Source organism: Bos javanicus, chromosome 26 (genome assembly GCF_032452875.1).
Source record: "Bos javanicus breed banteng chromosome 26, ARS-OSU_banteng_1.0, whole genome shotgun sequence".
Taxonomy (NCBI): Eukaryota; Metazoa; Chordata; class Mammalia; order Artiodactyla; family Bovidae; genus Bos; species Bos javanicus.
Genome location: NC_083893.1, coordinates 36,765,909 through 36,780,578, shown reverse-complemented (window position 1 = coordinate 36,780,578; position 14,670 = coordinate 36,765,909). Strand labels below are relative to the sequence as shown.

The following is a 14,670-nucleotide window of genomic DNA, read 5'->3' as shown; positions in this document are numbered from 1 at the left end:
ATAACATAGGTCACTACAAGTTTAGTGTTTGCAAGTTTTGCTAAAAATGGGGTTACATATGTATTCACTATGATGTATGTATATGTGACTGTTGGTAAGGCAGTGAGCTTGGTTTTTTAATTTCAAAGAAATAGAAGTATATGAGTAAATGTTTCTATGTCCTATTCCCCAGGTGCCCCTTCCCACTACTAAATGGTTGAATTCTTCCCATACTTTTTCTACCACTGGGCAGGTACCTGGTTTCTTTTTTTTAATTGTATTCAGTCTTGGAAAACATATTTTCTGTGGTTTCCATTAAGATATGATAGGTGAAGGGTTCATAATTAATGCTTTTCATAAAGACCCAGTAATTGGGAGTCTGGACTCTATTGGCAGTGGAATGGAAGAACAGTTATCAGTTTTTTTGAAAAGGCCTTCAAAGCCATTATCTAATGTTTTAAATAGGAAAAAAAATTTCTTAAGGTCAATGTGAGATCATGGTTTTATAATCCTTTATTGCTTTTTTTGTATATCTGTAATGTAGGTCATCAAGAATAGAGCGGTAAACCAGTTTTGATTTTTCAACTTTATCTAAGAATACTTTTGAATGTTAAGTAAACTGAAGCAAAGTCTCTCACTAAAATATTTATTTCTTTTTTGAAACAATATTAGAAGTAGTAATAAGATTTGAGACCATGACCATAGACTACCCAGTGATGTAAGTGGATAGAATCTCTTAGTTCTTAGAATCTTAGTTCTTAGTCTTAGAATCTCTTAGTTCTTGTTTCTTTTTGTTAAAAAAGGAGGGACAGGACATTTTATTGAATTTTCAGACCCGAGGACAATTTAGTTCATACTCATTGGTTTGGTTTGTATGATGGTGGCTGATAAGGAGCTGGTGAGCTTCAGTCTGTGATTAATCAAATCTTTTCTGTTGAAACTGTTTTTAAAAGGGGTATATCTTTACATGTATGCATTAAGCTATCTATGGGCTAATTTTCAAAGATTCTTTTTGGGTGTGGCTGTGATAAAAATTGTCTGTTAGTTCATATTTAGATGAAGTGTTGCTAATACTTCTGGGCATTGATGATATAATCCCATAAATATTTGTTTATTTGAATTGGATTTTAAGATTTCAGTCCTGCCATCATAGAAACTACCCTTCAGATTGCTGTTGAAAGAAACAGCATGTACTTTACTATATGAATTGTTTTTCGGGTGTCTGCTCCAGTGGTTAGAATCATACACTCTAGCATTAATGACCAGATTATTTGGAATGTCCTTAAAACTACAGGTTTCAGATTTTTTTATTTCTGCCTTCAGGTTCTTCATAGATATAGAGAGCTTTGTCTTTTTTTTTTTTTAAAGAAAAGCTGAACTTTTTAATTAATTAATTACTTTTATTTATTTTTGGCTGTGCTGGATCTTCATTGCTGTGTGGGCTTTTCTTCTAGCTGCAGGGAGCTGGGGCTGTTCTCTAGTTCCCATGCATTGGCTTCTCATTGCAGTGGCTTCTCTTTGCAGAGCACAGGCTCTGGACACATGGGCTTCAGTAGTTGCGGATCCCAGGCTTGTAGAGCGCAGGCTCAGTAGTTGTGGCTCACGGGCTTTGTTGCTCCATGGCACGTGGGATCCTCCAGGACCAGGGATTGAACCTGTGTCCCCTGCATTGGCAGACAGATTCTTTACCACTCAGCCACCAGGAAGACCAAAACTGAGCTTTTGAAGATAAATACCAATTAAATTTTTTAAATGTCAAATTATAAAAATCCAAGCTTGGTTATTGCCTGGCTCTCTCATACCGGTCAAAATGGTGCTGGTCTGGGAGTAGACAGCAATTCTCCTGGGCCCACCTTAGACATTCTGCTCCATCATTAATCCTAGATCATCCTCTTTCTTCCCACCATAAACTCTGAACATCACATTCTCAACTGTGAGGATATCTAAAAATGGTGCTTTGGCTAAAAGTTGAATGCGGGGGTTATGATCATTTTTCTGGCAGTAGAGGATTTTAAGTAGAAAACTGCTACTTTCCTCACATAGTTGGATATATTTGCAAACAACTCCCATATTCTTGCAACTTAGAGAAATGAATCTGGCTAGGATCTGGTCATAGCTTAGTGGTTGATGATCTTGCAGTGCCTGAAAATAGTTGTTCTTAGCTGAATGCTCATAGCATAAACTTTCGTCTGTGGGTAGAGCAGATATGTGACACTGAGTTCATTTTCTGGAGGCCAGTTTTCAAAAATACACCTCTGATTACAGTACCGCAGCCTGATCATGCTGGAAGGAACTTCGGGGAACACCCACCTGTCTCCTTTCAGAATTGCTGAACATCAGAGATGAGAAGTGGCTTGTCATCGGCATTTATGGCTCATAAGTCTTCCTAATGACCTAGGAGAACTGAAATTTGGCTCAGGGGACTCACATCCGCTCTGGTCTCTTTATCTTCCTTTTTCTTTAAAGCAGGAGCCCATCTTCTGTAGCCTCTTCTCCACCCCACCCCCAATCTGTTAATAGACAGTAGTTGGGTTCACAGGTTTTCCCACAGTAAACTTTTGATAGCATTGTGACATTTCTTTCCTGTTTTTCTTTTAGCAATAGGTGAATATGAAGACCTTAGAGCAGAGAACCAGAAGACAAAGGAGAAGGTTTGTATTTTACTCTTTCTTTCCTCTCTTACATGTGTAAAAAGCCTAGACAGCATGGTGCATTGTTCTGCCACCAATTTCAGTTAAATGCGAATGAGAGTTGTTTTTTTTTAATTTCTTTTCTCCTGCATGTGTGGTTCAGGCTAATATCAACTCCAGGCTCCAGATGGTAAAGAATAGCAGGCATGCCACAGTGGGCGCTGCTCTGGGAGATTAACTACGCGGCTAAATGTGCAGCAAGGCACCAGGCCAAGGAACTCAGGCCCCCAAGAAGTGTACTTTTTCCAACAGTCAGATTGTGATTCTAGTGATGGCATTGAAGGCCTGAGACATTTACCTTTGGGGTTTAAGCATCTTAGATCTGGAGGGCACTCTTTGGAATCAGTCCATTGGCATTTAGCTCAAATGTCTCCATAAACCCTTTGTACGTTTGCTTCCTCTAAATATGTGAATAATATTTTGGAAATTGAAAAACACCCAATGTGAAGATGGTGGAGCCGGTGAATATTTTCCTAGGCTCTGGCAGTTTTATTTTTTAATTGTTAAATAATTGAATTCTACTTACGTTTATGTCTCTGAACATACCCATTTAAGATTCATGAGTGTTTTTTTAACATATGTCTTCTTTTCTTTATTAGTTTAGGGAAGGGACAAATAGAAGGGAAAGCTAAGTTTTAAGAAGTACAGGGACTAAGTAGAGAATGAAAAGGAGGAGAGAGACAGAGAGCTGTCCATTATTGTTATTTAGATATAAATGAAGTTTATTTTAGAAATTTAAAATTTCCATTTTTAGAAATTTGTTTGATAGACCAAATATTTCAAAGCATAACATCCATGGTGGAAAATTAATAAAACAGGTTCTTTGTGGTTATTAAAGAAGGTGCTCATCATTGCTGCAAATTATTCAACCTTGTCTTGAAAATTTCAGAGTAAGAGATGTAATGAAAATTGGCAGACAGCTAAATATTTTGGAGGGGTAAAATAATAAATTGTGGCATATTTGCGGAGTATTTATTGAGCTCTTAAGAATCGACTTTTAATATTAAGCTCTTAACATTTAACTTTTTAACTCATATTAATTTGCCACCTATATAGATGTTGGTGTGGTAGTATTAATGGTAAGTACTCTAGTTCAAAGCCCATTATGATGGATTTTTAGATCGTTATTTTTCACTCAGATTTCTTGCCCCTTTGCTCATTTGTAAATAAACCTTTGGTGTTCTATAAAATTTTAAGTATCTTCCCTTCCTTTTACTAGGCAGTACAGGAAATGGTGGGTGGGTAATGAGAATATTTGTGATAGAAGACAGCTGGTACATGCATCTAATATGGTAAGAAGGTCACAGAAGAAAGTTTGACAGGTTTTCTGGTTCTCAATTATTAGACAACAAAACCACAAATGTCCCAAGTCTGCCAACAGGTGGGGAGTGTGTGCTTAGATCCTGGGTCCCTGATGCCCCATAATTTCAAGCAAAGCCGATAGGTGATGCTTAAGCCAGATAGCTTGAGCCTCGTTCCTTAAGATACCCAACCATATTCCAGCTCGGGGAGAAAGAGCCAAGACTTAGCAATTGAGTCTCCTCCATAGATGTTTCTGGTTCAAGAGTGAAAGAGCAAATCAAGTAGGAAGAGTTAATTCAGAAGAACTCTTTGATTTACATAGAAAATAGTACTAGGGAAAGTAAACATGTCTCCATATGACAGAGAAAGAAGGATCTAGGAGAACATGAATAACATAAGAGGAACAAATTTTTTTTGTATTTTTTCTTATCCTTCTTTAATCCTTGCTTATTTGTACACCTAGCATTGCCCTAAAAATAGTAGACATTCTATAAACATCTGTTATTAGTGATGATGAAGGTTGTTTAACTGCGAGCCACTTTCTGCAGTGAGTTTTTAAGTGAACCATCTGTAATACAAGTGAACAGCAGGTAAATGCATTTGGCAAAAGAAGGATTAAAAATTAACTTGGCCTTTTACCTGTTAACATGTTTCTCTACACAGAGTATGTCCAGAAAGTTTTGTAACATCTCTATTGACCTGCTCCTATACTCATTCTTTAAAAATAACTATTAACAGAAATGGGAAGAAAAGACATGAAAGCGATATGGAATGCTTTGTGGTCGGGTAAAACAAAATAGGATGGCTTTAAGTTTACCACACTCTTGTTTATCTTGTGTTAAAAGACTAGCAGGCTTATTACTGCAGATTTGTCCCCCAAAGGGGGCTGTATGACAAAGGAGGGAAGCCTGTAATAAAAGCCTTTTTATACAGCACAGAATGAGTAAAAGCAGCTTTAGTTCTGGAGGTGGTAAATGGAGAGCACCATTTTCTCTGGCAAAGCACTTTCTTCTGCCTGGCTGTGTGAGCTTTGTGCAGTCCACATCAGCAGATATTCATAGCTATTACTTCGTGACCCCAAACAAGTTCAGTTAAATTTGTCAAGGATAGGAGTCTAAAGTAAGACTCCTTTTGCCATAGTTAATTCAGTGTGGGCAAATTTTGCAGACATGGAAGGGAATAGAAAAGTAAACAGCAAGTTTTTTCCTTCCTTGTGTCCACATTAAGTTTAACCATCTGTGTTGTCTGGTCACGAACCTTATCGGTGGGAAGAGACACGGGGTGTGATTCCTTTGGGTACATCTTTTTATATCCTGTTTGGAATCTCCTCTGTTGAGACAGGTGGTGGGATGTGAATTTCCTCAGAACAGGCAGTTGCTGAAGAGAGTGTTTTTTTAAGAAGCTACTGCAGGTCATGTACATCCCCTTATCTTCCTTATCTGATGTGCCCAACAACCCTGTGCCAGCTTTGTTTCACAGAAATCAGGACCTCAGGGCTCAGCATGGCTTCCCTGGTGGTGTGGAAGGTAAAGAATCTACCTGCAATGCAGGAGACATAGATTCGGTCCTTGGGTCGGGAAGATTCCCTGGAGAAGGGAATGGCAACCTACTTCAGTATTCTTGCCCAGGAGAATCCCATGGACAGAGGGCTACAGTCCATGGGGTCACAAAGAGTCAGACATTACTGAGCGAGTAGCACTTTCACAACCTCCTTTTCAGGGCTTAACAGAGTCTAGATTCAGACATAGGTATCCTGACTCCAAATACTCATTTTGAAGCAGGTAAACTTAGGGGAGCTAATTGACTTTTCCCACAAAAGTCTTGGTTTTATTCTTTATTTTTTATTGTAAGCTCAGAAATTTTCCACCAGAAATGATCAGATTCAATACTTTTCTGGATCGTTCTTCTTCACCATATATTGGTTTGTATTTGAAAACTGCAAGTTAAATGTCAAATCAATCTTACATTAGAAAAATTCTCACATGTGTGTGTTTCTGTGTGTGTCTGCACATGTGTACCCGCCTGTGCGTGCGTGTGTGTAGATTCTGACACAGTGAAGTGCAAGGGTCAGAGTAGGAGATTTGGGAGGGTGGGTCAGTGTCTTAACGGTCTTTCCCTTTGCAGTTCTCCCTTCTTAAGAACAGTGTAACACAATCATTTTGTGGTTTTTATCAACTTTTTTGAGGATGGAATCAGGATCTGAGTTGATGAGGAAACCTTGTATTGAAAGGAAAGTTTTTTGCTGAATGCCTTTTGAGCACGGGGATGTAAAGAAAAATGTGCGAATATCCCACTCTTAAGTATAAAACCACTCTAATGAGGGGTACAGGCAAGTTGACAAATGACTGTGATGAATTGTGCTTAGAACATGAACGCACATCCATGAACGTTCATGACGCAAAGCGTTCATATCCATGAACGCTTAGAATTTGGGGTAGGATGGGAAAAAGAACAGAGACAAGATTCCTACCCAATTCCAAGCAACAAACCCGTATTATCTTTTAATGCTTGGCTTAAATATCACTTAAATTGTTTTTTTCAAAGTCTTCTCCCTCTCACAAGCAAGATTGTTGCTTCTTTGTAATGAAACACCTATTTCTTATGTACTTATCACATCTTATCAACCAAAATTCATTATCAAAATCTTATATAGGGCACAGGTAAGTTGTATGGGTTGGATTAGTGTTTTTTTTTTTTTAAAGACATCATTAAAGGTGGAGATGATGGAAAGGTTACTTTGCACTATTTTTTGCCTAAGTAGCATTATTAACAATATGTTAGAAACTGGGAAGGCCTATCACATTGATTTCAATAACCCTTTCAAATTATTTTGGGGGTAAAAGAAAAATAGATATATATATTTTGAAGTCAACCAAATGAAGTTTCACTCTGCTCGTGAAGCAGTTATCATATTTAAATGTGTTAGTCATGCTTCTACAATTGAAGGGCATCCTTTATGACTCATTCAGAATCTTTGTCATAGTCCTTTGTGGTTTTTTCCTATATACGGAGGTGGCGGGGGGTGGGGGCAAAGCTTCTTTGAGCTTTTAATGGAATAGCTTTCACATTTCTCAGGGTGGTGGGGGTGTGTGTGGAGTGTGCATAAAAAGAAAGAAATCTGTAGAATAGAAGAATGTCTGCCTTTGAACAGTAAGTATTTATGTTTAATACTATGTTCTGAGATCGAGTTTTGAAATGAATAAATGTTTAAGTGGCTGATTAGAAGTCGTTTGGGTGAGCTACTGTAACCCTGCATCAGGCGGTTCTGTCAGCTTGCCAGGAACAATGAATGAAAAGAGAATGAGACAGACACTTTCCAAGACTTAGGTTTCAAGAAGCAAGATAGATGATACTGTTTGCATCTTGGCTCAGTTGTCTATTGTAAAAATTTCTTCATCTTGTGTAAATTTCAGAGGTGAAGGTCCCAAAGTATTTTATTTTTAAGAAATCAATAAAGAAGCCACTCTAAAGAGCAAGATATGCACCCATTATGCTAACTGTTCATGCATAATACATTCACATACATGCAGTTTCTTTAGAACAGAGTGGCAAGTGGTTGTGCCAGAGAAAAAGTAATTACTTAGCAGTTTGAAAGTGAAAATGAGTCTCTTATTAACAGCAATCTATCCAGAAACAAAGAGCAAGGATCTCTGTTCTGATGACATGTGTTTCCATCTAACACACAATACCTAGAATTTGGAGAATGCTGTAAGACAGCTTTAGGGGGCAGCTACTACTTTATTGCCTGTGAAAATTGGAGGGAAAGAACTTTGAATTGAAGAAAGAACACCAGCACAAGAGAAAGAGAGTGAAAAGAATTCCGTCCTAGTGGGAATGATTTAATTTACTGTGTTCTTTAAAGATAAGCTCAGCTGAGTTCTAGCCAGACTTACAGAGGTAGAACAATAGAATTGTTGATTTTTATTAAAAATGATTTGATGGTTTTTGAACTGCATCACCAAAGATACTAACACAGGTAGATGTGCACAATTCGAATGCTCTGCCTGTTTAAACTTGTAAATATTGTAACTGGACAAAAAAGGGATGAAGTTCAAGAAAAATAAGTAAAAAATGGTGTAGAGTTGAGACCTCTTCAGACTCAATGTTGTAGCCTCTGCTGGGTGTTCCTCTAGTGCAGTGTTTCTCTAATTATAGCAAGTGTTGTTATAAATTGCTTGTTTGATTGTTGATCTTTCTTGGTTGAGCATAAGTTTTATGAGAGCACTTTGCCTGATATGTTTCTCACTGTATTTTTTTCCTGCTTAACACAGTGCCTGTATGAATAATTTGTTCAGTACTTGGAGGAAGGAAATAAAGGCTTTCAGTGGTGACAGTAGATACCTGCTTAGACGTCTAATTCAGTCAACTGTAAGGTAGTAGTCTTTGTCCAGATCGTCTGCTCTGTTCTGTGTAGGCAGTGCACATGTGCACTTCTTGGGCTCCAAATTGGTGTTTCTACAGGCTCACAACCCTTGGTTAAATCTGTGCATCATGGAGATAAAAATTAATGTTTGTGTTAGTGGAAGTTAGACACAGTTCAGAACACCAGAGGTTTTCTTGCATAAAACATACACAGCAAAATATAAAGATATCTTAGTGTCTGAATCAGTTATCTATACTTCTGCTGAGCCCCAGTGAGCAGACATCTTAGTATAAACTGGAGTTGGATGATATGTGAGGCAGAAAGAACAGAGCTGCCCATTTTGGTAGGGGAGAAGGGAGCGCCAGTTCACCCTGGAAAGACTTTCCTCTATAAGTCAGCCTTCCAGTCAGTGCTTTGAAATGCTGGTGTAGTTTCCGAAGCCAGGTAGCTGCCTGGATGAGCCTCAAGGAAGAGTTCTGGAAAACAGCTAGGGCTTCTAATATTAAGAGCTTTCAAAACCAGCAAGGCTAACCACCGGCCAATTCGCCACTTCATGAAGAGCCAGAATAGAGACTCTAGAATAGATGTAATGTTACCCAGCTTGCTTCAGCCAGCCAGCACTGGTGCTGCTGGGTTCTCCCCCAGCCTTGAGCTGCAGAGAATCGTTGAGCATCATCATTAAGTGATGTGGGCCCAAGAACATCTGTTGCTATTGGAGAGTCTTCATGAGCAATTCTCACACAAAAAGAAGCAGTTTCTGCAATTGGTGCAGCTGCGCAAGCTGGAGAGAGGACGGGGTGGGATGGGTGAGGGGCTTCTGTGGGACATAAAGAGGTAACATCCTTCCAGAATCTTTGCTCATTTCTTCCTGTTGGTGGAATGAGATAAAGATTACAAGATATATTTCTGGGTTCACCTAAAATGATGAAAAAAGTAGATATTTGGATTTCTGCTTAGTAAACGGATGTATCCTCCATATTTTGCTCAGCTCTGGTTTGGAATAAATAAGTTGCTTTTGTAGCATGTGTAAATCTCCCCCCTGCCACCACCCCCGCAACCCCTTTCAGTATCCATAGCAGATGGTAAATTCTGTGGCTGCCAGTTCTAGCATAATATGGTTGCAGAAAATAGAAAGCAACATGAAGACCTCTGATAGAACACAGCTGGTGTGTTGGGAGACCGCTTTGAAGCCGCTGGTGATGACTGTAGAGTTAGTGTGAAAGCATATAGGTGGACTGTAGAAATGCCTTACTTGAATGCAGGGATAAGACTCTGATTGCTGAGTCCTGTTACTAACCAGAGCATGTCTCCCTGGGCCTTAGGAGAGGAGAGCTTGGGCATGGGTGGGCAGATTGGCAGACTGGTGGGGAAGTACAAAGCAAACAGGTGCCACATTCATGAAAACGAGAGGAGCATTCCCGAGTCAGCTGGCCAGCATGCTCCTAAAGCTAGGTGTTACACTATCTGGTGGGGAAAGGATCTCATAAACTTAGCTGAGAATCCAGGAGTCCAGCACTTGGAACTTGAAATACCAAAAGACAATAAATTCGGTTTACACATTAAGTTGGGACTAGAAACTGTATTAGAATTACTCTTTTTTTTTTTTTTTTAGCAGAAGTTAAATTCCCACCAGAAAGCTTATTGAAAGGATATTCCTTTTCCTTTAGAAAATGGTCCTGCGTGATCCCTCTTATGGAGGGTCTGAGTCAGGATTTAAGTAAATAGCTTTGCTAGTTTAGCACCGTGTACTCGTTCTGTGTATGCTAGCCAGAATGGGTTTACCCAAATAGACAGAGGTTTTTAAAACTAAAACTTTTAAAAAGTTTCAGTTCTTGATAGACTAATGGCCAAAACTGAACAATAGCTTAATTTTTTTATTTTAAAAATACTTTAAAAGCATAGAAAAGGGCAGAGAATAATATGACACATATACATGTCACAGAATTAGCTTACTTTTTCAAATTTAAAAGTAAAATTGAAGGTCCCCAGTGTCACCCAACCCTAGACCCTTCCCCTCTCTGGCTTTTAAGAGGCAACTACTCTCATATATTTTATCTGTATCCTTCTGTTCCATGTCTTTATATATATACCATATGTATCAGGAAATATACACATGCAGTGTAAATATGAAGTACTTTTGTGTGTTTAAGGTATCATTTGATATATATATCCTATAACTCCTTTACTCAGCATTATGATTTTTGAGAATCTGGTTTATATATATTGATAGATGTAAAACATTATAAAACATTGATACATAAAACATTAGTTCATTCATCTTTATTTATAGTGCATTATATGGATATACCATAGTGTATTGTTATAAATGCAGAACATGTTTATATAGGTCATCTTGTACACATAGTAATGAGATTCTAGTGATAGAATCTAGAAGTATAATTGCTGAGTCATAGGGTATATGCAATTCCAATATTTTTTCTTGCTGTAAGGCCTGTGGGATCTTATTTCCCTGACCAGGGATCAAACCCATGCCCATTGCATTGGAAGCGTAGAGTCTTAACCACTGAACCACCAGGGAAGTCCTTGCAATTCCAATTTTGCTAGTTTGTTTCTAAAGTAGATACGCCAGTTGACATTTCCACCTGTAGTATGTGAGCATTTCCGACTCCTGGTACCAGACCTTTTCGGTTTTTGCCAGTCTGTTAGAAGATCTCATTATTTTAATTTGGTTTTTCCAAATTGTCAGTGGCATCATAATTTTTAGCCACTGACATTTGAAAGTAAAAATATCCAAAGGTATGAAATCCCCAAAAACATATCCCAGATATGTTTATCTGACATGGTAGAATTAAAATATAAAGTTGTGTCGTATTATATGTAGTATAATAGTATTCTCACACAACTAAAATTTTAATTATCATTCTAACAGCTAAAATCACTTTTTAAAGTTTTAGACGTTTTTGATGAAAACCTTCCTAAAATGTGTTATACTTCCTATTTTGTGAAATTCTGTGTTCATAATGAATGTGTCTGATGTTGGGAAAGATTGAAAGTGGGAGGAGAAGGGGATGACAGAGGATGAGATGGTTGGATAGTATCACTGAGTCAGTGGACATGTCTAAACTGGCCCTGAAGGTATTAATGAATTTTTAAAAAACCTAACATTCCACTCATCTTCCAGTGAGTCAGTTTTCACATCAGGTGGCCAAAATATTGGAGCTTCAGTGTCAGCATCAGTCCTTCCAGTGAATATTGGATCTGCAGTGATTTTGGAGCCCAAGAAAATAAAGTCTGTCATTGTTTCCATGGTTTTCCCATCTATTTGCCATGAAGTGATGGGGCCATATGCCATGATTTTAGTTTTAATTTTAATTTGCTATCCCTTCTTCTATTCAGAATTCTAAGGATACAAGGACAGTTTCTTCTTGAGTGACAGAGGGCATAGGACATTGAGGAGGAGTTTGTCTCCAGGTAGCGACCCCTTCCTATACTCCCCAGGGTTCTCGGTAGTTGAAATGACCCAGTTTCAGGAATCTGTCCTGTGCATGAGTGGGGTTTTTACTCTGCCAGAAAAATACCTGCTTGAGAAGAGGCACAAATATTCTCTTAAAGAATGAATACATTTTAACTCAAGGATGTTAAATTGGTCTGTTACTGAGGAGATAATAAGCAGGAAGGTGACTCATTATCTTAGAAGGTCTGAGAAAATTGGCCAGATACAAATGGTACAAGTATCATGCTGGTGAGTGGTTATAAATACTCTGTGGCCATTAATGCCTTTTTTTCTTCGTATTTTTTTTTCTTTTTAAAAATATGTTTTCTTTTTTTATTGAACTATAGTTGATTTATAATATTATGTTAATTTCATGTACAGAGCAGAGTGATTCCGTTATTCTCTCTATGTGTATTCTTTCCCAGTATAGATTATTACAAGATATTGAATGTAATTCCCAGTTGTGATTGTTGTGGTTTAGTTGCTGAAGTGGTTTGGTTGCTAAGTCATGTCTGAATCTTTGTGACCTTATGGACTGTAGCCTGCCAGGCTTCTCAGTCCATGGGATTTCTCAGGCAAGAATATTGGAGTGGGTTGTCATTTCCTTCTCCGGAGGATTCTTCCTGACGTAGGGATTGAACTCACATCGCCTGTGTCTCCTGCATTGCAGGCAAATTCCTTTACCACTGAGCTATCAGGGAAGCCCATAATTCCCTGTGCTGAACAGTAAATCCTTGTTGTTTATCTATTTTATATATGCTGTGCTGTGCCTAGTTGCTCAGTTGTGTCTGACTCTTTGCAATCCCATGGATTGTAGCCCACCAGACTCCTTTGTCCATGAGGATTTCCCAGGCAAGAATACTGTAGTGGGTTGCCATGCCCTCCTCTGGGGGATCTTCCCAACCCAGGGATTGAACCCATGTCTCCTGCATTGCAGGCAGATTCTTTTCTAGTTGAGCTGCCAGGGAACCCATGATATGTATCTGTCTAATCCCAAACTGCTAATTTACCTCCCTCCCTCTCTTATTTTGGTAACCATAGTTGTTTGTTTTCTGTGTCTGTCTGTTTCTATTTTGTAAATAAATCAATTTTTTGTATTATTTTTTAGATTGTGTGTGTGTGTGTTGAGTAACTTCAGTTGTGTCTGACTCTTTGCGACCTTATGGACTGTAGCTTGCCAGCCTCCTCTGTCCATGGGATTCTCCAGGCAAGAATACTAGAGTGGATTGCCATACCCTCCTCCAGGGAATTTTCCTGACCCAGGGATCAAACATGTGTCTCTTATGTCTCCTGCATTGGCAGGCAGGCTCTTTACCACCAGTGGCACCTGGGAAGCCCAGATTCCACGTATAAGTGATGTATTTCTCTCTGTCTGACTGACTGAGTATGGTAGTCTCTATGTCCGTCCATACTGCTGCAGTGGCACTGTCTCTTTTTTATGGGTGAGTAATATTCCCTTACATCCAGAGGTATGAACCACCCCCTACAAAGAATATCCCAGATGTGTTTATCTGACATGGTAGAATTAAAATGTAAAGTGCTGTATTCACACGGTCATATATATATATCAGTTCAGTCCCTTAGTCGTGTCTGACTCCTTACAACCCCATGGACTGCAGCACCCAGGCTTCCTGTCCAACACCAACTCCTGGAGCTTGCTCAAACTCACGTCTGTCGAGTTGGTGATGCCATCCAACCGTTTCATCCTCTGTCATCACCTTCTCCTCCTGCCTTCGGTCTTGCCCAGCATCAGGGTCTTTTCCAATGAGTCAGTTCTTTGCATCAGGTGGCCAAAGTTTTGGAACTTCAGCATCAGCATCAGTCCTTCCAATGAATATTCAGGACTGATTTCCTTTAGAATGGACTGGTTTGATCTCCTTGCAGTCCAAGGGAGTCTCAAGAGTCTCCAACACCGCAGTTCAAAAGCATCAATTCTTCAGTGCTGAGTTTTCTTTATGGTCCCACTCACACATCCATACATGACTACTGGAAAAACCATAGCTTTGACTAGACAGACCTTTGTTGGCAAACTAATGTCTTTGCTTTTTGATATGCTGTCTAGGTTTGTCATAGCTTATATGTATATATATATCACATACCTTCTATATCCATTCATCTGTTGATGGACACTTAAGGTTGCTTCCTTAACTATTGTACATAGTACTGCTGTGAACACTGGGGTGCATGGATCTTTTTGAATTAGAGTTTTGGTCTTTTCTGGATATATCATTAATGCTTGTTAAAGATTTTTAATTTCTGTTTCTTTTCCTAAAAGTGTTTATAAATTTACCCTCTCTTTCCAAACTTATGATACAAACTTAACATTTTTGTTTTCTTTTCGTTTCAGTGTGACAAAATTAGGCAAGAACGAGATGAAGCAGTTAAAAAACTGGAGGAATTTCAGAAAAGTATGTAAGCATTTCAGTGGAATTGTTCAAACACATACAGCTGTGCTTTGGGGTTATGTGGGTAGGCATGTACTCTGTGTTTAGTTGCTGATGCAATGGGCAGCCAAGAAAGGAAGAATTGTCTTCCCATTTGCCAAAAAAAATGCTCTGGCATTATTGTGATTTTTAAAGAAATGGATTGAGCATTATCATTTCATAAGTATATTATTTGTATGTACATAAAGTACAGTTTGTACTTGTTATGAAAATTTTTACTATGCAGACCAGTTAAAAGAGAGCAAAAATTGTTACTTTGACTCTGATAAAAGCCAACATTAGTGTATTATAGTCTTTCTTTCCTGCTCTTTTATCTGTGAAATATATCAACAAAAAATGCAGTCATGCTTTGCACTCAATCTTGCAGCCTACTCTTGTAAGTAAATAGTGTATCATGGTCATCTTTGCATGTTAGTAGAGAAATTTATCAGTTTTTAG

At 38.5% G+C, this 14,670-nt stretch overlaps 1 protein-coding gene across 5 annotated transcripts in view; it reads left to right on the top strand.

Moving 5' to 3' along the window:
• SHTN1 (shootin 1) overlaps window positions 1-14,670 on the top strand; it is a 109,852-nt gene that overhangs the window by 15,569 nt on the left and 79,613 nt on the right. For 3 of the 5 annotated variants that reach the window (XM_061403598.1, XM_061403601.1, XM_061403600.1), the window contains exons 2-3: window positions 2,578-2,630; window positions 14,136-14,196. In XM_061403598.1, the coding sequence (XP_061259582.1) occupies window positions 2,578-2,630; window positions 14,136-14,196 (114 nt within the window). Of the gene's footprint in view, window positions 1-2,577; window positions 2,631-7,098; window positions 7,122-14,135; window positions 14,197-14,670 lie in introns of those variants that run through there. The other 2 variants (XM_061403602.1, XM_061403599.1) reach the window with 2 other exon arrangements.